At 50.0% G+C, this 26,858-nt stretch overlaps 1 protein-coding gene across 1 annotated transcript in view; it reads left to right on the top strand.

Moving 5' to 3' along the window:
* ZFHX3 (zinc finger homeobox 3) overlaps positions 1–26,858 on the top strand; it is a 175,698-nt gene that overhangs the window by 90,427 nt on the left and 58,413 nt on the right. The window contains 1 exon segment of the mRNA XM_050904095.1: positions 8,231–8,462. Coding sequence (XP_050760052.1) covers positions 8,231–8,462 — 232 coding nt within the window.

Genomic DNA, 26,858 nt, shown 5'->3' with positions numbered 1-26,858 from the left:
GGGGGAGTGTAGGGACTGGCTGTTAATTGAGGCGGTTGGTGCTGTTCTTCAGCCCTTTCCGTGTGACTCAGGGACCTGCATCGCGTATCTCGGCCTCTTTGGCAGGAGGGAGTGCTACATTTCCAGCCTTTTGGAAAGAAAAATAAAGATCAGAAACCAAAAAGTAAATCAAAATCCAGATTTGTTGCGCAAAGGCCAGCTACAGGGTAGTCAGCCTCACCTCTGTGCCCGGCAAGATCATGGAGCAGGTCCTCTTAGACACTGTGCTAAGGCACATGGAAAATAAGGAGGTGATTGGTGACAGCCAACATGGCTTCACTAAGGGCAAATCATGCCTGACAAATTTGGTGGCCTTCTACAACGGTGTTACAGCATTGGTGGATAAGGGAAGAGCAACGGACGTCATCTACCTGGACTTGTGCAAAGCATTTGACGCTGTCCCTCACAACATCCTTGTCTCTAAATTGGAGAGACATGGATTTGACGGATGGACCACTCGATGGATAAGGAATTGGCTGGATGGTTGCGCTCAAGGAGTTGTGGTCAACAGCTTGATGTCCAAGTGGTGAGCAGTGACGAGTGGCATTCCTCAGGGGTCAGTATCAGGACTGGCGCTGTTTAACATCTTTGTCGGTGACATGGACGGCGGGTCTGAGTGCACCCTCAGCAAGTTTGCCGATGACACCAAGCTGTGCAGTGCAGTTGACACGCTGGAGGGAAGGGATGCCATCCAGAGGGACCTTGACAGGCTTGAGAGGTGGGCCCGTGTGAACCTCATGAAGTTCAACAAGGCAAAGTGCAAGGTCCTGCACACGGGTCAGGTCAATCCCAAGCACGAATACAGGCTGGGTGATGAGTGGATTGAGAGCAGTCCTGCGGAGAAGCACTTGGTGGTGTTGGTTAACGAGAAGCTCAACGTGACCCGGCAATGTGTGTTTGCAGCCCAGAAAGCCAACCGTATCCTGGGCTGCATCAGAAGAAGCATGGCCAGCAGGTCGAGGGAGGTGATTCTCCCCCTCTACTCCACTCTCGTGAGACCCCACCTGCAGTACTGCGTTCAGCTCTGGGGCCCCCAACATAAGAAGGACGTGGACCTGTTGGAGCGAGTCCAGAGGAGGGCCACGAAGATGATCAGGGGGCTGGAGCACCTCTCCTATGAAGACAGGCTGAGAGAGTTGGGGTTGTTCAGCCTGGAGAAGAGAAGGCTCCGGGGAGACCTTACAGCAGCCTTCCAGTACCTAAAGGGGCCTACAAGAGAGCTGGAGAGGGTCTTTTTACAAGGACATGTAGTGACAGGACAAAGCGTAATGGCTTTAAACTGAGAGAGGGTAGATTTAGATTAGATAGAAGGAAGAAGGTCTTTACTGTGAGGGTGGTGAGGCACAGGCACAGGTTGCCCAGAGAAGCTGTGGATGCCCCATCCCTGGCAGTGTTGAAGGCCAGGCTGGATGGGGCTTTGAGCAACCTGCTCTAGTGGAAGGTGTCCCTGCCCATGGCAGGGGGGTTGGAACTAGGTGATCTTTAAGGTCCCTTCCAACCCAAACCATTCTATGATTCTGCGAAAGTCTCCTTGTCCTCATCTTGTGGTGGTGTTTTTAAGGACTTGGGTGATACTGAGGAAGCTTTAGCTGGAGGTGGAGGAGTGATGCTCACCATTAGGCCGTTCCAGTTGCCACAAGCTGAACTGCAGAAACTTGTGGGCGTGTGAGTGTGAACTCCACAGTCGGCAAGCTGCGCGAAGGAGCTGTTATGCAAGGAGACGGAGAGGCTGGAAGGAGAGAAGGGTTTTGTAACACTACTTCTTCAGAAGCAGTAAACAATTGCAGGACGTTGGTGGAATACGAAAGAGCCTAAGTTCATCTTTTGAACCTGCTGTATGGAGAATCAATTTTTTCCTCCTTTCAAAACATCTGGGCCGGGGGGCAGCTGCGAGCACACCAGCCCTTTCCAGCGTGTAGCCAGCATGTGTTCTCGCTGTGTGCCGTGTCCGTCCTGCGTCTCCGTCAGCTCCAGGAAATTCCAGCCGGGGCTGCAGGTGTGAAAGGAGAGCAAGACGGATGAGCCAGCTCTGACTTTTATGGAGTACTTGGAACAGACTGGGATCAGACAGCTGCATCCACATGACTTTCATTAAAAATTCAGATTCTTCTCTTCCAGGTTTGCGTGATTTATCTTGTGCAGCAGATCAGAGGCACATGGGGACCAAGAGGTGCTTACGAGGCTCCTGAGGTCTGCTGCAGAGTCTGGTCCCTTTCCATGACGATCTGTAGCCTCCCCTCCAGCTCTGGTGTACGGGTCGCGTCTCGTCTAGCTCTCCGGGACTGCATTGTCACAGGCACGGTTCTTGCTGGCATGTGAAATGTTTCCTACCAAGCCTGTTACTAATTACCCATGTCTGACTTCACCCTGAGGAAGAGTCAATCCCTGGGCATCCTTCAGTGCTGAGGATGTGCTCATAGGGCTGGCGTGCCTCCAGCATCTCCTCCTGAACACGGGAGTGTGTGCTGGTGTTGGCTTTCACAGTAACCTTGTGCAGCTCGAAATCTCGCGTAACCTCTGCGGTGCTCCCCTGGTTCTGCGTGCCACCGTGGGCTAACAGGGGTCCCGCTGGCTCTGGGTCTCGTCACTGATGCTGGTCAGCCGTAGGTGCTCGCAAGAAGAAGAGCGAGCGGTGCGAGTCTGCAGTGGTGCTCCCTTCCATGGCTTTCGTAACCCTCCAGCAATTTTTTGGCTCCTTCTTCCTCAGCTGCATCTGTCAATTCTTTTAAATCACTACTAATTTTACCCATTCTAACAGAGCAGATGTCGTGCTGAGTTCAGTGGTAAGAAGTGTTACATGTGGAAAAAACCTCCTCCAAAGATGTTCAAGGCTGAAAACTTTTTCTTAAAGAAGCTCTCGGTAGTTGAGTGGCCTCTGATTTTGTGGCAGGATTGTCCTGTAATGTGGGAGCCAGCTGGAGAAAGTGATCAAAAGTGATTTGGAAGAGATTTCTCCAGACTGTTTATCAGTTATCCATATAAGCAAAAAGGATGTTTGTGTAAACGAGGGGGCGGTGGACTCGCTTTGACTGTCCCCGTTAGCGCTCTTGCACAGATCTCAGAGCAGTTGCTCTAGGATCTGGGTCACTGCTGCGGCAGGTGATCCTGGTAGCCAGCTGGTGGTGAGGAAGGGTTTTCTTCTTGTTCCTGTGGGTTCTCTGTTTGCTGCATAGCGTTCATGAGATTATTTTCCCACTTTGGGTTTTGGCCCCCAGGCCTGTTACGTCACCTGCTTTTCCTACCTACAGACTCCTTGATACGTGCAGGAAATCCTCGTGCACCAGGGAGGGGAGCAGGAGAGCACAGGCTGCTTGCTGTTGGGAGCAGTTACGGAGTTTCTTTCTACTGCTTGTTGTCATTTTGAGGTCTGGAGAAGAAGGGGGCCATCCTCGAGCCTGCAGAGAGTTTTCTCACGTCTTCTACTGCTTTTTTACCATCGAGACTTCCTGAGGGTGGAGGTGGGATCTCGCCACTTGCAGAGAAGGTTGGTCTTAGGGCTCACAGACCAAGGGCTTGTGAGATTCCAACTGTTGTCAGTGTGGGTTTGTCCTGAGCAGCTTTTAGGCCCTTCCAAAGGGGAAGCCTTATACAAGATGAAGTTAAGATTGCATAGAAATTGGGCCTTTTTTCTAATGAATAATAAACATCAAAAGCACGAGATAGTTCAGAGTGGTCATTGCATCTCCCTGGTGAGCTAGGGCTACAGTTCAGATATCCCCCCGACCAGTATCTGACCCACTAAACATAGCAAACAGTGTTTGGAAAATAATATTGTGCCTTCTGGCAACAGAGTGCTATAGGGAGGATTATCTGTTCATGTTACTGTAGGAATCGGGCTCTTTACACGGTGGCTGTGAGAAACTTAATACAGAAGAGGTTTTGAGCAGACAGAGATTCAACATCTTTTAAAATTTAAAAGACATGCAAAAGTTTTTAGAAATCAGATTAAATGGCAAACATTAGCTACAGTAACACCTGCAAAGGTATTCAGCAGGAGAGTTCATTACTTGTGTAATAGTAGCAACATGGATCCTCAGTCCTGGTTACAACAGTCTCATCTCTGAAGAACGTAGTCTGAGTACATGGCATGGGGGTGAGGAGAACTGCGTACAGTCAGAGAGATTAATACAGCTGTCGCATTAAATTCCATGATTATTGAAAAATACTGTGGGTGAGGCAGCGTTAGATGGGGAAAAGATAGATGGTAAAATAAACGAAGTTTGAGGTATGTGAAGGATGGAGGTGGAGAGAAAGAAAAACCGAATATAGCGTCATTCCTTACTTTGTTTAAAAATTAGACTTCCATAGTCATACACTGTGAACATTTATTATGCTATTATTTATTAGAAGAAAACAATTGCGAGCCAGACATTAGAGAGCAAGGGCTGGAAAGTCAGTCCATCAGTCCGGCGCGGGTCAGCTCGTCCCAGCGCACGCGTGCTCGCTCGTGCTCGCGCAGGCGCCTCTCTCTCTGCCCTCGCCGGTCTGCGCCCGCGCCCTCCGCACCCCCTTCTCCTGCCCTTGCTGATGGCTGCGCTGACGGGCTGCGGGCAGCGCTGGTGTGAACACCGCCTGAGTGCAGTCGCCTCCCTCTCCCTCCTCTCACGTTTGGGGGGCCGGGGGCTGTGCACGGTGCGATCCCCAAAGGGAGTGATTGCTGTCTGCTGGCTCCCAGCGCGCTGCAGTGCCTATAACCACAGGTTATAATTTTTCTCTTGCTTATTTAAACTGTCTTCACGTTCAGACTCTCCGAACATGCCGACTTCTTCGAGCCAAATGCAGAGGAAGGGGGAGGTCGTTACGCAATACTCCCTAAACCGGCCCAAAACGCTCATCGGGCAGACCACGTGGGGCAGGGCTGAAGCCATCCTGGCTGCTGGCGTGAGTGTGGCCGCCCGGCGAGTGCTGTTTGGTATGGAGTCACCCCAAAATAGCGTCCTCCATGTGAGAAGCTAAAGGAGAGGCTCCGGCCACCACTGGGGCGGTGGTTGGCGGCGCCTCCTCCTCAGGGCCGGGCTGGCTGCGCGGCGGCGGCTCTCCCCGACGGTTCTTCCCTGGCCCGGGAGGTTTGTTCACCATCCTGCTCCGGTGCGGCCGTTCCCGGAGGAGACCGCCCTGGGGCACACGGAGCAGAGCTGCAGTGGACAGGTCTTGATGTTGAGACACAACTGCCAAACCTGGGCTGTCTGTAATTGGTGAGGGACTGGTGTTCCACGGGGAAGGTCTGTGGTGAAGGTCGGGGGCAGGCAGTGCAGGGGTTATGGCAAATGGAGGAGACGAGGTCTCTGAGCAGGGTCCTCCCGCGCTAATCACTGCGCTGCGGGGCGAGAGCGCGGTTTTGCCCAGAGACCCGAGCACTTCCCGAATGGAAGATGGGCCTGATATGGTTTGATTTGTGTGTAGGAATAGGTGTTGTGAGCGGCGTGGTGTTGTGCTGCAGTTAGTGTACGTACAGGAACAGCCCGCGTCCCCCTGGGAAGCTGTACTTGTGAGCCGTATGGTTTCCATCAGAGCGTTCCTCTGTCTGTTTCTGATTTAAAGTGGAGCTTTGACTAAACCTGATCAATATTTTGCATGCCATGCGTGAAGAACCAGATGTTGGAAGTTCCCTATCGTTGAGAGGGAGGGGGCGAACACCCCCCCCAGACTTGCAGAAATCAATGTTCTCTGACAGAAGTTGGTTGGTTTTCCAAGGAACAATATATTCCTTTGATTTTCAAGTTGATTTGTCTTCTAACAAGGTTCTGGTTTAATATTTTGAATTTGTTTTCTGTGATACGGATAAATTCTCACAAGGGGAAAGCTTAACAATGGACAGTAACTACACATACTTGTCCAGCGTTTCATCACTTCCAGCAACTCACAGCTAGTACTTGCTTGTCTGTCACGTTGTCTTATTCTGGCCTGCTCCTTTCCTCCATTGGAAGACTGACGTGAATCAGAGGTAGGCGTGCGATGTCACGCCATGTCTGGGGTGGACTTGGTGGTGTGGGCACCCTCAGGTCTTGACTCCTCCAGCACGACAGGCAGGTGAAGCTGGCCCAAGCACAAGGGATATTTGAACATGCACGGAGTGGGAGCAACAGAAGAGCAGAAAATAAGATACATTTATTAAACTGTTTAAAGCAAATGCTTTACTAAAATTGGCTTTTAAATGACAGCAGCACAGACTGTGACTCTGGTTCCCACAGAGACCACGTCCTTAATATTTCCTTGAACCTGTGACCAGATTTTTCTCACGGGGGGGTTTCCTCTGCCTTCTTGCAGAAGCTGCTACTGAGCCCGTTGGCCTTTTCTGAGCTTGAACGCAGTGTTTGCAGGACGGGGGCTTCCCCGACGCGCCTCTCGACTGATGGAAGACAGGGCTTGCTGTGCGTCTCCTGGAGCGAGACCCCCAGCCTGCAGCGAGATGGGGTGGTGGGGAGGTTTTATTGCCGAGGTCGGATCTAAGCAGGGCAGAGCAAGGCTGGTTAAGCTGGGCCATGCGAGCCGGTCACGTGGCTCTTGCGACTGGCTCGCTGACCTTAGCTTTTTATGTCTTAAGCCATTTCTCTTTTTCTGGCTCAGGAAGAGGGTAATGCATGCACACAATAGAAATGAGAGGAAGAAGAAGTTCTTATGAGGCAAAACAGCAAAAAATCTTTTGAGGGCACCAGTGGGATTAGTGCCCAAGTGGATTCTTCAAATATTACAGTGAATTTAATTAAATACATCGCGATCCCAAAAGAGGCTAGTCTAATTAGCCAGATCTAGAATACATTTATTCTCTTCTCTCGCCCTTCCAATCAGAAGCCTCAGCATCAGCTCCTATCCTATTTTTAATCATTCCTAGACTCAGAGGGCTCTCCTTCCTCTGTGTTAGCTAAGCACACAGCGCTGGGTAATATGTGTCTTTAATCTTATCTTAGCTGTAACTGAGATAATACATGTCAGAATTTTTACCAGAAGGTCCTGGCTGCATGTAGGCAATATATTTGATTGACAAACCTTTAGATCGTGTCCAAATCACCTTATTTATGTGCCTTGGGCGAAGTGCGTGGTGAGGAAAGAGTGTCATGAGATGACCCAGAAGACAAAAAGAGGTCTTGAGGTTGGATGGTAGGAGCTGGCAGGGATTATTGCTTAGCTGAAATGTAGGTGTGTGGTGGAAACACCAAATGGCCTTCACTGGGGAATCTTTCGTGTCGTTTGACTTAGGTATCTGTTTTTCCTCAACTTGTGATAAGCCCTTACTGTGGGAATTGGGAAAGTTACTGTGAACTCTTAGCCCTGCCGCTGCCCAAACTGCACGGAGAGCGGCTGTGCCGTGGCAGCCAACATAGCTGTAAGCAGTGAATTCTCCCCTCTGGTTTTAAGAAATAATTGCCACATCCTTGGGATCCATGACATAAAATAGCTATTCGTTTCCCTGGCGGCACAGACCTCTGTGCCAGACAATTGATAGATTTTGTCAAATAATCAAGGTATAATACTCTCGAATTAGCTATATTGGCTGCGATAGCACAGCTTCAGAGGGTGACAAGATTTTTTTTCGAAGTGCTAAGCTCTTGCAGTGATACCCAGCGGCATGCTCACCGTTGGCTTTTCAGTCTGGATCGCTGTCACGGCCATCTTCCAGGCCAGGCTGCTGCTTTCTTCCAGATCCAAGGGAGTAAAACCTAGATGCCAGGGAACGGAGTGCTGGATGATGGATAGGATGGCACACGCTCCACACTCCGCTTCCATCCACTGTTTCCAGGACCTCTCGATCTAATGGGTTCATTGTGTTCTAGGATTGCTTTGGTTTTATTCTTCTTAGTTTTCAATGAGAATTTATCAAATCTAATTTTATCTGTTTGACATGAAGTTGAATCCCTTCCCAGGATAAGCTCTAAATATGAAAGAATTAGCCATGTGTAGGTCGTGAATAGTTGTTAATGTTGGATCTGGTATTTTCTTTCACTGAAGGAGATGATCTTGCCTATCTCGATTTTTGCTTCTGTGCTCATTTCAGTGTGTTATGTTTTTCTTGGTTCTGAGCAGGAGAGTGCGTGGTACCTTGAGAAGAAACAGGCTTGATCTTACTGTGTCTTTGTCAAAATGTGGTTTCCTACTTAATTCCCAGGTGGCTTTTAGCAGTTTGCAGTGGACTAACCCAGGGAGACTGGAGATGATAAAGGAAATTCACATCTCTCTACTTTGTTCTTCACAGCACCTTCAGCATCACGAGAGCGGGGTTGAGGGTGAAAGCTGCTATTATCACTGTGTCCTCTGTAACTACTCCACCAAGGCCAAGCTGAACCTCATCCAGCACGTGCGCTCCATGAAACACCAGCGGAGTGAAAGCCTACGTAAGCTGCAGCGCCTCCAGAAAGGTCTCCCTGAAGAAGAGGAAGACCTGGGACAGATCTTCACCATCCGCAAGTGTCCCGCTGCTGAGGCTGGTGAGTGCTGCCTCCCTTGCATGAGCAGGGTCTGGCTCTTGGCTCCTCCGCGTCACAGGATTTGACTAGCAGCATCAGACCCTCTGTGCAGTTTGGCGGCAAGCTCGGTGACTTTCTTGTTTCTCCTCCCTGCTGTGGGGATGACACTTATTGCTTATCAATAATGCGTTACGGAAGTCCCGGCTGCCCTGAGGTGGGACAAGACCCCTGTTGTACCTGCAGTGTCCAGCATAGCGCTCTGCCTCACGGGGCTTGTGCATGGTGGCTCTGAAGCACCAAATACTTATGCACGTGCTTCATTTCATACTTGTAAGTGGTCTCCTCTGCTCCAGTGGGGCTGAACGCAAGTTTGACGTGTAGAAGTGTGTATGTTTGTTCAGGTTAGTGTCTTAAACAGTGGAATATTGTATGAGCGTCTAAAGATACCGTCACATTTGGACAACTCTAACAAACCAGTGTACTATGCTTTTTGTAGATATTTTGCAATGTGTCAAGTGATGTCTTGAGCGCCAGTGCGAACCTGTCCCAGCTTGTTCATTGATTTCTAGTATTTCAGCCACGTTGGATCGGGAGGAGGAGCCGGTTGAAAGGGGTGGGCAGGAGAAGGGGTGAGTGTTTGTCTGTTTTCCATGTCTCCTCTTGAGAAGGTGGATAAGGTGAAGGGCTTGGATGAAGCATTTGCTTATACAGAAAGGACAGATAATAGGAAAGGGATTGCAGCTGTGAATCTAGCAAGAGAAAATGTACCTTAAAGGGGACAGTTGGGCTGGGTACTTTGTTTAATCATTTAAAGGGTTAAGAAGTTTTTTATGTTAGGAAAAAGCAAGATCTCCTGAAATCCTCTTTGGAGGGAGGAGGAGGAGAGCTGGCCCAAGTTGGCTGGTACATGTGCTGTCAGGGATGTGAAAGTGCTGGAGCTGGGGGGGTGCCAGCGAAAGCCTTCACAACCCTCCTCTCAGCTTCACCCAGGACTTTCCTCCATGACTGCTGTTGAAATGGCTAAATCTTACAGAAAAGCACTCTAAGGAACTGGCATTCTGCAAGTAATGCACATAGAGACAAGGAAAGCGATCTTAGCTTAAAGGCGTTGACAAAGGAAAGCAGCACCAGCTGGAGGAGAATACGTGTGGGTCTTAGAAAAGTCTCTTGAATTAGGACCTGGGTTGCGTTGCTGTTACGGATGTTAGTAACAAGGATCTGAAATACTTGCAAAACACACGAAAAGTAAAACAGGAGATTTTTCATTAAGAGTTAAATTCAGTCTCATGGAAAAAAGCGACCGATCTGTGAACTCGGCGGCCCAGAGGAGTCGAGGGCATGGAACATGCTTTCCCAAAGGTCACGGTGACAGTGAAAGCGTGCTGTGGTTGCCACACCATCCCGGGGGGGACAGCAGCTCTTACAGCCGTTCTGCTTCTCTGTGATGCTCCGCTGTAGAAAAACATTCAGATTTCGAAAGGATATGTTGACCAGTGTTGTATGGTTTGTGAGTTTTCTTAAAAGCAAAATGAATAGAGAGGAGAAACCATCTGTGCCCTTTTGTGATATACAGAACAATCCTCAAAATCTTTGTTTACTTTAGAAATTTTTGTTTACCTTGTCTTTTACTTTAGAAACCTTATCTTTCCCTGTACGGCCACCAGGATTATGACATTGCAGGTACTGAGAGTGCAGAAGGTGACTAGCTGAGAGGGAAAACGGTTTGTTGACCATTTAAAAAAACGTAATTTTTTTTAACTAAAAGTCTTGACAAGTCACTGAAAGGAAATCTCGGTTTAAAAATATTTTACTTTTTCAAATGGCTTGAGATAATTTCCTTTAAGCTTGTTGGTTCTTCAACAAAAACTGACAGCAAACAAGACACTAAGAATTCCTTTATCATATTTTATTTCAAAGGTTAAAAACACAAGTAAGGATAAGACTCTGTAGAATGTAAAGAGGGGGGGAACCTCTGATCTGTTTTGCAGGTCGCTTTGACCTGGGATATTTAGTTTCAAACACTCTTCCAGCCCATTGTTGAGCAAGACTAAACAGGCACACCTTGCCGGCGCACTGGTGGCCGCAGGCATGAGGCACTGGTCCAGTTATCCCTGCAGTGATGGGAGTCGGGTTTGGGTGAGAAGCTGCAGTACCCCGGTGGGGGAGAACGGATGCTTTTGTCTCCAGTTTATTCTGATCCCGTTACAGTATCAGAACATCAACTCGAATATAAAGTGGGGTGGCCCCGTCACCCCAGGCCAGCGGCTGGGCTGAGGACGTTATCCCGAGGGAAGGCGCGTTGGGATGCTGCGAGCCGGAGCTGGGCAGCCCTGGCGGGTGCCGGCGAGTGGCCAGGCTGGTGCCTCCGCTCCCGGGCATCAGGGCAGGCAGGGGCACTGCCCGGCACCCAGGGGTGGTCCTCGCGGCGGGCAAGGTCAGCCTCTTGCAGGGCACAACAATAATTTGTTTCTCAGCTTTGATTTATTCAGTGTAATTTCTTCATGCGTAAAAAGATCTGCCTCGAACAGGCTGATCCTTCCCTTTTTTCTGTGATGTTGAAACTTCCAGTGTTATAAAATGCTGCTGTTATTTATTATTTAGCTGGCTGTTGTTATTTTTCTGTAGTTTTGGGTGTCAGTGATGTGTAGCAGGAACACGCATGTACCTAGGCTTAAATTCACTCTTCTGACGTGTTGTTTTGTCTTGGTTTTGAACTTTGCTGGTATATTTGGCTGTTACACCCATTCAGGAGAGGAGCACACACTGTTCAGTGAGGCTTCACCGACGGGTCTTCCCAGCACGATGCTGCCAGTGTGGGAAACGCTCTTCCTTCATGGCAGGGCTGCTCCTGGGGTTTGGAGCTGGCGCTCTGCATTTCTTCCTCCTGTATAATACGATGGTGTCTCTACTGTATCCCCGTTATGGTTTTTACTGGTTTTTTCTGAGGGCTAGGTGGACTTTCCTCACTGCCTTTTGATGAGGAGTCTCTGGTGGTAATGGATAACACGAGAAAGTCTTCCCTGGGTTTCAGACACCTTGAGCAGAAAGTGCTTTTCTGATCTGTGACACGTCCCTGTCAGAGGGCCCCAAGGGATAGTCTCTTTTTTGCTGGTTTGCTGCATTACAAGTGCAGTGGTTTGTTTTGATGCTGCTGTTACTCCTTGGTAATCATTGCTGTGATTCTCTCTTCCCTTGTAGTTAATTGTATTTGTTTTGAATTCAGTTTCCCTACAAATACAATATCAGCTTGCGTTTTTTTCCAAAGTGAGTCCCCTTTTGTTATCACTGCTCTTTCTGAGGACCCTTAAAACATTTCAGTCCTCACAGCTTTTCTGCCTTCTGCAAAACTCCTCCCTGGGAGGGTGGCCCAGCCCTGGACTGGCTGCCCAGGGAGGTTGTGGAGTCCCTGTCCTGGGAGATGCTCAAAACCCCGTGGGCAAGGACGAGGCCGAGGCCCTGAGCAGGACCTTGACTAGCGCATGTCTTCTCTCTCTGTAGAACTGCAAGTGCTCAGGGCAGGGCTGAGCTCGCAGAAAACCGTTCCCTTCTGGTGCTGGTCTCTTTTCTTGCTGGTCTGGCTGGCCGGCTGCTGGTTTGCCTCAGCAGTAGTGTGAAACATCATCCCTCTCCTCGCTCTTCGATCTGGTGTGCTGTGACCAAGAGCAAGCAGGCACGAGGGATCACGTCATAAGGGGTCCCGAGTTTCCAGGGGATGGTGGGGTCCAGCCAGCTGCTGCTGCTGCTTCCAGGGCAGAGCCCTGGGCCAGCCGTGACCCGAGGCGAGGTGCCGGTACATGGCAGCCGCGATCGCTCCTGCTGCTGCTGGAGACCTTTGTGGCTTTGCTAGGAATGCTGAAAGATTCTTTATCGCTTTTTTCTTTCCCTAATTTCATCCAGTTTGTGCCAATCTCCTCATCCCCAGCTTTATAAAACTGCTGGTTGCAGTAACGAAAGGTGGCTCAGCCCTCATACGGTAGCCTTGTGTTAAGTGGGGCTGCGTAGACCGAGTGAGTGGAGTTGCCTTGATCCCCTTCCCACTCCGTCCTGTTTGCTCTGTGGCAGAGAGCAGGTGCCGGGGTTAAACACCGTGTCTGTCTGTGTGTACGTACTCACTGGAGTGTGCAAGCATGTAGGAAAAAGCATTGCTGTCTCTGGGGCGGTGCGTAGATATTTGCTTGTATAGATGCATCTCAATCTGTTGGAAGAGAGTGTCTGATCCTACCTTAATTAGTCCTCTAACAATCTACAAAGGTCAGTGCCAATTGCCTGTTCATTTACATTTGTAATTGTGATGGTTCTTGATTGCACATTAGTTGCAACTCACTCCCTCCCACCCCGCAGAAAAACATATGCAGCAGCCTAAGCAACAGCCTTGTAGACACAAGGACCTTTGTCTCTGCTTGTGCCAGCAGCACAGCCTTCACTGAAACTTTTGTGTCTTTTATGGAAGAGAGCTTTAGAAGCTACACTCCACTTCCAGTAAAGGGATGATGAAGTCGTTGGCAGGGAAATTATATGGACATCAGGCAAGAAACCCAGTCCTCCTTGAACTGGATAATTAAAGACAATTAAACTTTTCTGCTTGCTCTGAGAAGTGTGCTAATTATGCAGGAGCCAGGGAAGTGGGCCCAGGCTGGACGTTCAGCTGTTTTGTTGATCAGAAAGAATACAGCTTTAGGGGTGGGGGTTTATTTTCCTCTGTGGGGTATTTTTGGATATCTATTGCTTTAGTATCTGGGCTGCTGCCACTGCAGATGTCAGCCTCTTGCTGCAGAAGCATCTGTATAACGTTACCCATAGGCTAATTGATTTTTAATGATGGGGGTTTAGAGAAGAAAAAAAAAACCAAACCCATAATAAAAACCAAAACGTTCTCAAGATGTAGGGATGGATGCACTTATGACTCATTAGATAGTGATAGAAATAAGAGTGAAACAACCTGCACCAAATTTTCATTCTGGCTTTGAAAGTGTTTCCTTCTAGAAGGCATCGAGTACAGGCAAGCCCGTTTCATAACCCGGACAGCCGTGCGCGGAGTAGCCGGTCCGGAGTGGGACTGCTGCTTGGTCTCCGGCGCGTGTTGCACGGGGGCGTACGCAGCCCCCTGCTCACCCTGTCGCATCGCTCTTCGCGTGCCGTCCGCAGGGGTGTGGATTTGTCACAGCCCCAGCTGCTGAGCCTGTTTCTCCTTAGGCAAGTGCAGTTCATAAGTAATCTGTTTCCTCCCTCACCTGTTTCTCCTGACTCTTCCTGTTTTCCGCCTCCATCTGCTCTCCCTTTCCATAGCTATCCTCCTGTGGGAGGAGCAGAGGGGGTTTACCCACTCTTCCCACCGGTGTCCGTCAGGTGTCTGTGTTCCTCACCTGCACCGGAGTCCTGGGCGTCCCTGGCCAGGGACTGCTGCTTCGTGCAGCTGCAGGGGTCGGGGTCTGCCGCGCTCTTCAAGTCAGGAGAAAGTCCTGTTGCTTGCAGTAAGCTTGACCTGAGCTGAGGTCCCTCAGGCGGAAACACTTCATGCTTGGGATCCGCAGGAGAATAACTCGATCCAGAAGGGTCAGGCGGAGCTGAGGCAAGAGAGCAGCTAGAGTTTTACAACGCCCAGGAGTTTCATTTTGATCATCCTCTCGTATGAGTCCTGAATTTGTCGGCATCTTTGAAGGGAAACAGAGATGTTAGCAGATGTGGATGCAGAGGACAATTTGCATGGCCAGGGAGTTGTGTTGGTGCAAGCAGGCCGTGCAGTGCCTCTGGCTGGAGGAGAGGTTCCTGCCCTGGGGCACGAGCAGCTGAGGCTGAGACCACCCCACATCGTCCGAGGAGGGAGCAGAGCACAGCAAGGAAAAGGTGTGCGCCTTTCTCCTTCTCCTTTTCCAAGGCAGTTTGAGTACCGCAGTCTGGACACAATCTGTGGAACTGTTGAGAATGCTTTTGAAAAAACAACAACGACAAATGTGGCAAGTGAGCCCAAAAAAGTCAAATTTGTTACCTTTACAGTTGTGCTGGAGGCCATTACAGAGCTTTGTGGGACGAATAAGATGACTTGTGGAAAAGTCATGTAATATTTAGTGGGAAATGCTGACCATTTCTCAACTCTGTGAGTCATCCTATAGACTATTTTACAAAGCTTTGTATCCTTACTGTGAAAATGTGTAGGAAGGCTAAAAATAAAGTAAAAGAATATCTTCTATTCAGTGCGACTCTAGATCTTTTTTCTTAGCACCATATACTTCTGGAGCACCTCTTTGTCCTTGTGGAGATGGGAGTGTTCCCCTAAGACCAGGCTAAGCCAGCCGGAGATACCACTCGTGGTTTTGAAGAATTATTTTGCTGGATGCGTACCGCAAGGGGATGCCGCAGTCTCCCCATTTCACCACGGAGAACCAGTCCCCTATGGTGGACATACTGTTTCAGCAATCCTGCTAATCTCTGCCAAGTCCTGAGCAGCCATCTTCTTCCAACACACAAAGTCATTGTTGGGGCCCTCGCGTGTGAAGAGTGAGGGCAGGCTCTCTGGAAGCCGTTCCTAAACTCGGCCGAGCGCAATCAAAAGCCCCTTTGTTTGGACAGGAAAGGGGCTGGAGCGGGTGTCAGCAGGAGGATCGCTGCCTGCCCGTCTTCCCGTGCCCGGCCTTGCTGCAGCATCCATGCTGCTCACTCCGCCAGCAAACAGCGAGGGACCGGCCACTCTCCCCGCTCCAAACAGGTTGATTACAATTATTTAGAGGTATACCTTTGCTGTAAAGCTCTGTTCTGGTAACCCCTTGAAAGCTGCTGGCTCCCAGAGCTCCCTGGGAGGAGGGGATACCCCGTGGCTCCCGCTTTTCCCCTCTCTCTGCCCCCCGGGCAGGGGCGGGTGCTCTGTCCATCCATGTCATCCTTGTATTTCAGTATTCGACCTTCTGAAGGGCTGCAAACTGTAGACTGAAATCAGGATTGAATTTTTAATGAAACCAAGTATGTAAACAGAACTGAGGTACAGCTAGAGCAGTTGCCAGATGAGAAAACCCCATGTGGTTTAAAAATAGTAGTTACCAAACTCAGCTTGGCTCTGCCTGTGGTGCTTGCAGACAGCTGGATGCTCATATGGTGCTTGCACCTCTGTTTTCACTCAGTCATATGAAACACTTTGCTAATGTTCCTCTTTCTTAAAAGCAGTTTTGTAGCTGCACCAGGGATGCGAAGGCATCACCATCAGGAGAGAGGTGATGGTAAATGGGAACGGAAGCAAGTTCCCGTGTGATCGGGAGCAGATTTGTTCATGAAACACTCAGGATGTGGTTTGCAGTATGAAAAGGTTTCTCTTAAACAAAAAGTTTCTATTTAGCAGAAGGGAGGCTTGATGTCAGCCACATTTGTCAGTTTAAATTTGTGACTTGGAAGTCCCGCAGCATGCGTTACCTTCTTCTCGAGGCGGAGGCGTTGCTCTCTGAATTCCCCTCTCTCCTGTCCAGGCTCTCGAGTTCCTCCCTTCCTTGGTGGCCATGCCCTGGACTTAGGAATTGTGATCGGCGCAACTGTAAAATGAAGTGAAACAAATGGTGGAGAAAGGGGAAGGGGATCTTCCACAGAAATCTCCTGTGGGGGAACCGTCCTGTTATTTTCCCACTTTGAAGACTGGGCAACCATGCAAGGCATTTCTCATTCACAATCATCAAGCATGGAGTAATTATTAATGTAATTTGTTACAACAGGGATGTGAGACGCGCCTTTGGAGTGGATTTTTCGTGATTGCAGGCTCTGTACTTCCAGTGGAACTTTAAGACTTCTGAAATGAAAATGGGTAATGCCAAATGATATTTCTCCCTGCTTGAAATAACTCAAATTTATTAGGATCTGATGTCCTCCACTTGGTCTCAATTAAAGAAAATGTGGTCATTGCTAATGCTGGAGAAACATGCATGTTGCTCTCCTACATCTGATAGAGGTAATGGAGGGTTTCAGAAAGGAATAATTGGTTTGCTTTTGTAAGCCTCTCTCCACTTTTCCGTGGGACTTAATTGCACACAACAATTAAAAACTTCCCAAAGCAGATTACTTGTACAGTGTCTGCAGGAGAACAGCGTGCAGAGTTTATACTATAGCGTCTACCAACCGAAAGCACGCCACAGCTCTGGCTCTGCTGGCGATGCACGGATTTGTCTGGCTGGAACGTGTGGCCCTTGCAGAGGGCTAGGGAAGAGCAATGTGCGAGGTGCACGCTGAGGGATTTGGTGTAAAACTTCCCACCTGGTGCAAGCAAGAGTTCCAAAATGATGTTCTGCATGCCATCTCCTCCCACTGCCCCTGCCTCTGACGGCTGGAGAAGCTCCTCTGGTCTTGTGCTGCTCCCAGTCGCCCTCTCCTCCTCAAAACGAGATTCCTTCCTCTGGTGTTGAACAGCTAACCTCGTTTCACGTGCTTCCCCTTGCCATTTCCAGGCTTGTCCTTGATTGACACATTTAATAATCTGCCAACCCAAATGACAATCTGAGCGCCTGTGTGCAAACATCAAATGCTGCCCAGCTTCATTAGCTTCTCTCAGGCTTTTTACCTCTCTCTCGCTCCCCACAACCCAATATTGTCTTTTCCCAATATGTTGTCTGTAGCCCCCTGAAGGCAGCAGCCTGCTCAGTCTTTGTTTCCGAAGTGTTGCATGTAAATCCAACCAAATCAGCAGTGCGTGAATCGTCAAAGAGGTGCTCGGTGCGCGTGGCAGCAGCCCAGCCGCAGCAGGTACTCGAGAGGGGGCCGGGAAGGCCGTTGGGTGCCTTGTCGCACGCACCCAGCGTTCTGCCGGGGGCTCTTTCCTGCAGCTGGGGGTGTGCAACAGCTTTGTTGTCTGAAGAGGAAATCCGTTCCTGTCATCTCATCCTCAGACATAGGGAGTAAGACAAGCTATTGTCCTGTTTTGAGAAAACATTCACCCACGGTGCAATAACATACGTGAAATAGCAACAAAGAGGAAAACAGCTCTTGGCGATACGTATGTTAAGCTGATTAAACTCGCAGTTCCCCTTCACTGCAGCATTTCTGATCTCTGGGCCAACCCCACCAAATACCCCCACATGCAGGATTATCGTCTTGTTTTCCAAGATCTCATGTCATGTGCGTTCATTCAAAGCAGGACAGTTTGTTGCGTTCCCCTTTGTTGTTCTGCTGAACTTTGGAATTTTTTTCATTTTTTTGTGTGGATTGAATGGCTTAAGGACCTTTTACCTTTCCAGCAAGTTCCTGGTGGGAGTCGCAGTATTTCTGCGCAGGGTCTCTCCTCTGGAGGATGTCCAGAGGCCGAGCAGATAGCAAACTCTCTCCTTCATGGCTGGACAGAGAGGCGGGTGGAAACTTTTGGTTCTGCTTTAGTTTCATATTGCTTTAATGGTTATCAAAATCCAGCAAATGCACTTCTCGCAGCCATGAGTCAGGGTTGCTGTACACAGTTAGCTCCTTTGGAAGGTCTTGAAGACGTGAGGGGAGCCACATGCTTTAAAAGAGTCAGTCCCTTTAGGGGACTTCTCTGTCCCGGTGTTATTCTGTAGCATGATTTGTAACTGTTCCCCCCTTGCATCCTTTCCCCGGCCCAAATTTTGGAGAACGCTATTCCTGTCCCAGCAGCATCTTTCTGTCTTTGTGCATTACGGGACACCATGGCACTGTTGGGGTCTGGCTTCGCAGAATGCAGGGATAAAGTTGGTTCCCCTTTAATATCTGGCAGAGACAGATTTCCTTTGTTATTTATTTTTTGGGGTTGGGTTTGAGTTTCAAGTAAAAAACAGTTATGCCTTAGCTCTGTTTTGACCAACCAGCAGTGAATAGATAATCTCTAAAGGATATGAAAGGTTTAATCATTTTAATTTTGTTTTTATTAAAGTTTATCGTGACTTTTTTCATGTGCCCCTGGTAAAGCGGGGGGGAACAGAAATCTACACAAACCCCCAAGCATTCGCTTAATGAAACTCTCTAATGGGAGGCGCCTGGCGGGAAGGAAGTGGTTAGATAGCTGGGCTGGGGAAGGCAGACCAAAGGCACGCTGTAATATCACTGAAACGTGGCAGGAATCTCATAAACTCCCCATCTAGCTCCAGCAGACACTTGTCACTGGGAGCTCATGGCTTTCATTAAGCAGAAAGAGAGGAAGCTCTGACGGCTGACTTGTTCCAGAATGTTTTTCTTGTTCAGCTGCGTCTTAAAGCCCTTCCCACTTAAGAAAAGTAAAGGGGAAAACATCACCAGATGCTGTAGTAAAACGCTGGGAAGCTCCTGGTCCCTCTCCTACTCCAGTTTTCTCTCCCCATCAAAACAAACTCCAGAGCCAGACTGGAACCAGGTTGTCAGAGCGCAGCATCTCCCCTGAGCTCAAGCAGCTGGTTTCCTTTGGGACAGAAGAGTTGCGTCCCTGTCCCTGCGGTCTCGCCCCTGGTACTGAGTTTGGTCACCAAAAGCCCTGCTGCCGGTGCCAGCTGCACCTTCTGCTTCTCTTCCCTGTTTCTCTTTTCCCGTCTCTCCCTTCCAGTTTTAGCATAGGGAACTCTTCTCTTGAGGACTTCGAGGTGGTTGTTGCAGTGGTGCAGGTCAAATTCAAGACTGAAGGGCTCTCCCTTTTTGGGGTGAATCAGTAAAGCCTTGAAGACATTGCAGGTTGAACAGCAGTAGATACTGCAGCCCTGTCTCAAGATGTGTTGGAGAAGGTTAGATGTCAGTGTGAGCGACACAGGATTCACATTAGCAGCAAATTCAGCTCAAGTCTCATCAGCACAACCGTGCTGCTTCTGTCCAAACCTCGCACTTGCTCAGGTGCTGTGTCTGACTGAGCCCCCTGCTTTGACGTTCTGGTGGTAAGGAAAAAAAGAAACCTTCCAAAAACTTAGACACACATGCTCCAGTGAATGTTCCTCCACTGTCAACCCTTATTTATGATGTTCACCTCCGTAGTATTGCATGGTAGCAGCTCATCTCCAGTATCTTTCCTACAGGTTTGACTGTTCTAGCCATTGCTGCGCTGCTGTTTTCTCCCTTTCTACACTACCGGGCTTCAAATTAAATATATCTGGAATGAACATGCCTTCTTCTGTGTTAACAGGTTAATGAGTTTAGAGAGTTGCCTCACTTGCATGCTTTTGTTGGTGTATTAGCTCGGAGTCTCTTTTCCTGTTCTGCCGTTGACCTGAGCTGAAAGGGGCTGGAGCTCCAGCACAGAGAATTGCTGGCACCTTAACACCTTCTGTCCTACTAATTTGCCCAATAACATGTTAGGTGGGGACGGTGGCAGAAAGAAAAGTTCAGTCATGTTCAACTGGGCATAGGCTTTGTGTTCAAAGGCAACAAGGATATTTAACTTGTTTATAAGTCAACAGTGGAGGAGGGTGAGGAGGGGCCATGAGAGGGAAACTGCCTGCCAGGCTTCATGCTGAAGCCGTTGCTGAGGAGCTGCTGTACAGCAAGGTCCAGCAACTGGGCTTGGCAGTTCCTGATTCCTGGGCGTAATTACTGATACAGAACGAGAACTCTGCTTCAAACCGACTGCCTCGCCGGACTCCGTGTGAAACAGAACAAACCTCCAGCCTGGTCTGCCCGCGCTGCTCATGCTTCCTGGGTTTTGCTCTGCTCCTCGTGTGGAGGTGCAGCTGTGCCCCATGGCAGCATCCCGGCATCCTGCGGCGCATGGCGACCAGACAGACCTTCCCGGCCTTATGCCGCCTGCCCGGTTGTGCAGCCCCAGCGCGGAAGAGTGCTGGGCCCGTGCCAGGAGGAGAGGTAGGAAATGTAAGCCGGACCCCGGTCTGCCAGATGGTACTTCAGGGTTTGCTGCTGCTCCACCCACCCTTCATTTTGGTATCTCTGTGGTGGGCAGCCTGGAGTCTCGCCTAACGACTCCTGAAGAGCGCTGCTATGCTTGGGAGTGCGGTGCTCTGCCGGTTCATCTCCGCTCGGTTGTACAGCCTCATCCTTAAGGAGCGTCGGAGGCTGAAGCTATTTCCCTGGGATGGGGTTAGCCTTGGCCGCACGCTTGGGTTTTGTGTCGCGGCAGCACCGCTGTGAGGTGGCAGAGCTTCCAGGATTCCCTTCCGCTCAGCTGTTTCCTGCCCATCTGCACAAGTCGTCAGCAGCGAGCCTTTCTGGCTGATTTCTGTGATGGGGGATAAAAATGAAAGTTGTGCTGGAAGCCAGGCGTCTTCTCCAGACTTGTGACCGTGTGCCTGACTGCTGCTGTTCAGGGTCAGAAATGGGGTTGACTCCTCTCTGACGCTGACACCAAAAAGTTGTTGCGATGCCACCGGCCCTGGCCAAGGACTGCAGCTTCCTTTCTGGAGGAAGCATCAGCAGGGTGTCAGGAGGTGGTGGGCAAGAGCTTGCCAGCTCGAGGGGGCCCAGACCTGCCTCTGAAGGTCTCACCCTGTAACTGGTAGCTTATACAGTCCAGTTTGGCAGGATGCTCCTAGGCAGAAATGCCATGCCTTTTTCCTTCTACAGTTTCATTGCAGTGTAAGACGAAGAACAGTGAAAGAGGATGTGGGATGGTTTATGTTTCTCAAGAGGTATATGCATAGGCTGGATGGAGTCTCCCTCAGCGTAGCTGTAATTCTGTATTTTTCCCTTTCTCCTGAAAATGTTGCACTTTTTATATAAAAAAAGTTCTTCTAAAAGGCTATCTGAGCCAGTCTAAACACAGAGCTCTCCCTGAGACCAGCTGAGGCAGTACGAGGTGTCCTGGGCTGTGACGGTGCGTCCTGGAGAAAGCAAATCCACACTTTCTGCAAAAGAGGAAACTACATGGTGCGGATGGATGGAAAGGATGCTTTTATGGAACTGTTTCTGTTCCTCGCACAGGACATTTACACCGGATTTCTGGTCTCCAGCTCCATCTTTTCATCGGAGAGGAAATTGCAGCACAAGATCCCTTCATACCTCCTCCCATGGTGCTTTTGTACCACTGGTGGTAGTAGAACCTGCCTATGCATTTTGTGAGATGGACAAAGTTGCATTTGCTTCTTGCTGTCAGTGAGAACTTCTGTCCAGATGTTTAATGCAAATAGTAATGGAAAAGTCACTGCATGAGTCTATGGAAGATGTAACTCAGGGTCCAGAAGCAACCTCTGCGCCTTGGACTAGCAAAGATACTAAGCCCACATTAGCTTTGTCCTCGATGTTTTAAACGTTTTTGACTTGCAGATTATAAAAATGTTGCTAATTTGTTTCAGCCATTCTCAGAGATGTTAAAAGATGGGACTGAAACTCCAGAAGTCTGGACAACTTCACAGTTCTGACATGGATCAATAAAAATAAGTTACTCCTCGATTTAGGGTTTCATCCATGGAACAAGAAGAATATCTGCTTACTCTTCAAGGTGGTTGTGAAACTGAATTCCGTGACATTTGCCATGTGCTTTTCAGTCCTTGGAAGGGAGAGGTAGAGTCCCTTCTCATGGTCTTTGTTTCAGGTCTTCAGAGACAGAAAGTAGTCCTTCCAAGTGCCAAACCTGCAAGGAGAGTACTCTCAGCCATACCACTTCTTGCTGCATCCAGGGCAGGCTTCTCTCACAACTGGGCAGCCAAAGCAGTTCCAAAGAGAGAAAGCAAGCATGGGAGAGCTTTTCCAGAGCTTGCACACCCAGACCTGTAGCATCAGCACGCTAATGTGCCATCTGGTTTGGAAGGTGAATTTGAAGCTTGTTGCCACTGAACATGCTGATTTGGGGTTATAGCGTAGGCTTCATTGCCCTGTACAAGAGATCCATTTGTTTATAAAAGCTGAGGCAAGTCCACAGGGTCACGCTCAACGCTGGAAGAGAACGTCCTGCACCTTTCCTCCCTTCAGGAATATCCCTGCAGAGCAGCAGTTCCTTTCCTGTTTGTTCCTGTTTTTTCCCTGTCCTGATTCTCTCATGCTTCATTCTGCTACAGGAGCACATGTCTGATGGTCTTCATCTAACTGGCAGAACTGGAGAAGGAAAGTGTCTGACCTAAATGAAAAAGTGCTTTGAGATCTTTGTTCAGAGGAGGCATTATGAAAATTGAAAGTATTCTCATCCTGCAGCTCATTTGTTAGGGTTATAGACTTAATTGCAAGAGATACAGAGCTTGGTTTCTGAAATTGATTTTGTTTTTCTTTAAGAGCTGTAGGCAAAATGAGATTGTATACGTTATCAATGGGATGATTTGTGAAACAAGGTTTTACAGCAGCTGGCGCAGGGCTAGAAGTAACCCCTGGCCTGACCCACTCCAGCATTTTCACTGCTGTTCAGCGTACTTCGACGTGCACATCAGGAGAACGCTCTCCTGTGTACTTGCTAGTGGTCCGGTATTTGCCTGTATTTCTCAAATATACTTGCTTCCTTTTCCTTCTCTAAGGCCTGTTGATCCTCTGGTGATGACATTAAAGGCCTCAGAACTGCCTGAGAAGGAGCTACCACACACATTTATTTTTCCACTAAAAACTTGAGATTGTTTAATAACTTGTCTGCCAACACCAATGTCTTGCTCTGGCTGCTTCAGAAGGAAATTTGGGGACCCATAAACAAATAATAACCTACCTCATCCTTAAGGTCTCATCCTTATTCCTACTAAAATTTAGTTCATGCCCTTAAGCAAGAGGGTTTCTATTTCTTCCAAATAGTCAGTTTGCTTTTCTAAGTTGCACATCTTGATGCCCTTGCCATATATTTTGTTTTGACCTCAATGATTTCTTGAGGCCACGAGTTCCAAAGGTTAATTGGGAGCCGTGTGAGAAAGCATTATCTGTATTTGCTTCAAATTTGCATTTTTTCCATGTTCATTGTCAGTCCTCCAGAGTCTGGAGGATGAGAGGAGCAGTATTGGTCCAGCTCCCTTGAACCAACCTTCATTTGGATGCCCCTGTCAAGGCCGCCTTATTTCTTTTCAGACCAAGCAGCCCTAATCATCTCCTCCTCTTCTGTGTAAGTGCCTCTTCCTACCCCTCTTTTCAGCCTTTTCATTCATCTGTGGCCACTTAATTAAATAAATGACAGTGTTTAATTTTTTTGTCCTGTTCCACACGTGTCCTAACGTGGTGTTTCTTTCCCATGCAGCGTGTCAGATGTAGATTTCCTTTGGTCTGCCTGCAGGGACGTCCTGGCCTTTCCGAAGCTGGCACGATGCACCACGTACATCCCCGCTTAATGCCCTCCCTGGTCCTGCGTTGGGCCCCGAGCCCTTAAATCTCGGCTTTCTTCTGGAATGGTGCGTGCGGGGCCCCTGCGCGGCCCCTGCTTTCGCTCACCAGGCTCAAAGGGACGGAAAGTGGAGATGGACTGAGCGTGACTTGCGAGCGTTTTTCTTTGCTTTCCTGATTTGCTGGTATTCATGCAGGGCAGACGCTTCTGCTCCTTTTCTGGGAACTACTCTCTCATTTGGTTACCAATTAAGCTGAAGAGTTCTGGCCTTTTCCATCCTCCTTTTTATTGTTATGAAGGGTGAATTAGGGCTTGGTGTTTAGGATTGTTCTCTGGCCTCCGCTGCTACTTTGCTGCCTCCTTTGTGGCAAAACAATGGCATTAATTTTGGCCTTTGCAGGCAGGCAGGCAATCTGGCAGCGCACAGTGCCTGTCCGTTCCACTTCACTTGTGCAGCCACCTCTCCTTTCCACATCACCTACTCACTTTTCTCCTCCTATTCTTTTTTTTCCCTCCCCTTTTGTGCGTGCGTGTGTGTGTGTGTGTGGTGCGGAGGATTGCTCGGAGTTTATTTTGTTCCAGTCTGGAAGGGGTTAGAGGTCGCAGCCTGGATGCCGAGCGAAGGGAAGCAGGCATGTGGGCGATACGGAGTGAGCAGACCTCTCCCTGCTGTGCCTCGGTTCCCTGAGCCAGCGCCTCGCTGTCCATTGTGGGTCTGATGAGATTCGGGGAGTGGGAGATGGGTCATGCCCCCCTGTTACCCCCTCACCAGACAGTCCCTCTTCCAGGGCCTCAAGCGGTGTCGTGAGAAGGCAGTGACGCGGCGAGGATGGAGAGCTCCTGGTTAGGGGACAGAGGGATGCCGACAATGCCCTGTAACAACGGGAGCGCGGGCGTGAGCGACGGAGGGCGCTGGCGCAGACCCGTCAGGGGATCCCAAGCACGCAGCGGCCCCGGGCAGCATCAGCCGCAGGAGAGCGGAGCCGCGGCCGGCGGCAGGGGAGGGAGTCCGGCTGCTCTCCTCTGCCGTGCCCCCGAAAGCAGCAGGAGCCCCGGTCCACCGCCGCTCAGAGAGGTCCCCGCGAGTGGCCGTGGGCTGGGTGCAGGGCGCGGGTGCTGTCTGTGCCCCGCCGGCGCTCTGCAGGCCCTTGTCACCCCAGGCATCGCTTCCAGGTGGCCTTTGCCTAAACTCACAAGGGTGGCTGAAGGAGCGGGCGGCTGCCGGGCAGCCGGGTGTCGGGTGCACTCGTGCCGGATGCTGGAGGCACTTGGCAGCAAGCAGCCGCTGCTGGCTCCACTCAGGATTTCGCTTTTCCCGCTGATTGATGGCAAGGGAGGACGTGTGTGCGAGGTCAGGAGCACGGCAGCAGCTCCCTGGGCTCACCGAGCACCTGCTCCCCACCGTGCCCTCCTCTCCCTCCCAGCTATGCGCATGGGGAGCGCAGGGGCCCCTCGCTTTCCCCCCTTGAAGTGGGGTGCCGTGGTGGAAGCAATTCCAACCAGCCAGCCCAGACCTCCAGGTGACAACCCCGGCCACCGGTGTGTGAATAGGTTATGGCAGTGGCTGACTCACCTCCCTGGAGTTTTTTTTGGTCGGTGTTAAGCTTTCTGTTTACACTTGTGCTACTGTTGTGCCAGCCGCTGAGGGGTGCAGCGTGCCACCCTGCACCCCGTGGCCGCTTGGCGGGTGCAAGGAGGAGAGCAGTGGCGTGGGGTGCAGTGCCCAGGGCTGCGGGGCCAGGGACGGTGCCGGTTTCGGACCATCTCGCAGAAGGGAGCAGCACTGGTGAAAGGCAAGGAAGGAAAAGAGGTTTCACCACAATCTCCAGGATCATCCTAAAATGGCAGAAATAGGAAAATTCTGAAAAGGCAGGAAGCATCCGTATGTCGAGGATGTGCTGTTTGAAAGGTGCAGCGGGGCTTTGCAGTGCCTCTCGCTGGCATGGAGTGTCAAGCTCTCCAAAACTGGGTATCATTAGAGAGGAAGGATTGAGAGCTAGGACAAGGAAGAGAATCTACTTCTAGCCCCAAAAGGTAATTAATATGAAATATGAGGCACGTTAAGCTCCCATCAGAATGAAGGCTGTTCCAAATGGTGCAAGGTCCAGAGGGAAAGACTCAAAAAAAGAAAAGAATGGCAAGATTAAAATCAAGCGGAAGAGCGCAATGCTTTTCAAAAGGTAAGAAGGACGGTTCTGAAACGAGCAAGGTGATTAGTTTGTTTCGTTTCTTGCAGCGGGTGGGATGATAGCCCCGCGCACTCTCAGGGAGCTGCAGTGAGGAGGAAGAGTGTGGTACTGGGGCCCGTGGACCCAAGATGGAGAGCTTGGATCTCACTGGAGAACTTACAGAGCTGACTAGGGACATGAACTAGGGAAAGTCAGAAATGTGCAATAGAAGTCTCATGTGGCAGTACCCTAATGTCCGCCATGCTCCTGCTAGAGTTGAGTCACAGCTCGCAGGGAAGTGGTGACCCCGTTGCGGTCTGAGGTCTGGATCCCTTTTTGTTTTCTTCTAAATAGTGTAGAAGAGAATAGAGGAGTTGGGAGCCGTTGCCCACAGTCCGTTGTTGTTGTTGACAGTGTAAGGCAGTGCTTTCCCTGGCTCTGCACAGAGTAGCGGTTCCAGCTCGATACGGCCAGTGAAGTGATGAAAGGAGGATGTTCTCCGCGGCCTGGCCTCCAGCCCCAGTACGTGCCCGGGTGCCTCTCGCTGCCTCCAGCTCCTGTCGGGGCGCTGGCAGAAACGCTCTCCAGGTCCCACGGCTGCTTTCAGCCCTCGGGATTGCCGCTTTGGGCTCAGCTCTCGTCCTCTCTTCGCTGAGATTTCTGCACGAGACAGCTCTCGCCTGCTGGCCCGCAGCCGGCTTCGGGTCCCGGCTCGGTCTCCCGGTCCGAAGGCGCGTGGCAGGCGAGGTGGCTGCCTGGCGTGGGGCGAGCCTGTCCTCCGCCGTCTGGAAGGCAGCAGCCAGCTGCATCAACGAAGCGCGCACACACAGTCAACAGTTTCCTTTCTTCTGCACAAATTGGCAAGGACTAACCTTGTCATATCTAGTGCAGCGCTAACGGGCGCCTGCCTCCAAGGGGTAATCATGCAGGCATAAATTCGGAAAGTTGCTAAGCTATGAGCAGTCTTATGAGCATTAAAAGTGTCCTCTTTGCCAGAAAGGTCATTCATAACTTGGCTGCGCTGCTGATGTACAGTCAGTGATATTGATTGATTAATGTATAAAAAGCACCAAATCCATTTGCTTCTATGAAAGAGAATAAAGTGCAGTCGACTCTCTCTTTATTTTCACCTCATCCTTTTGT

Source organism: Gymnogyps californianus, chromosome 12, assembly GCF_018139145.2.
Source record: "Gymnogyps californianus isolate 813 chromosome 12, ASM1813914v2, whole genome shotgun sequence".
In the NCBI taxonomy this organism is placed as follows: Eukaryota; Metazoa; Chordata; class Aves; order Accipitriformes; family Cathartidae; genus Gymnogyps; species Gymnogyps californianus.
The sequence above is the reverse complement of the archived record's forward strand: the minus strand, read 5'-3'. Positions and strand labels throughout refer to the sequence as shown.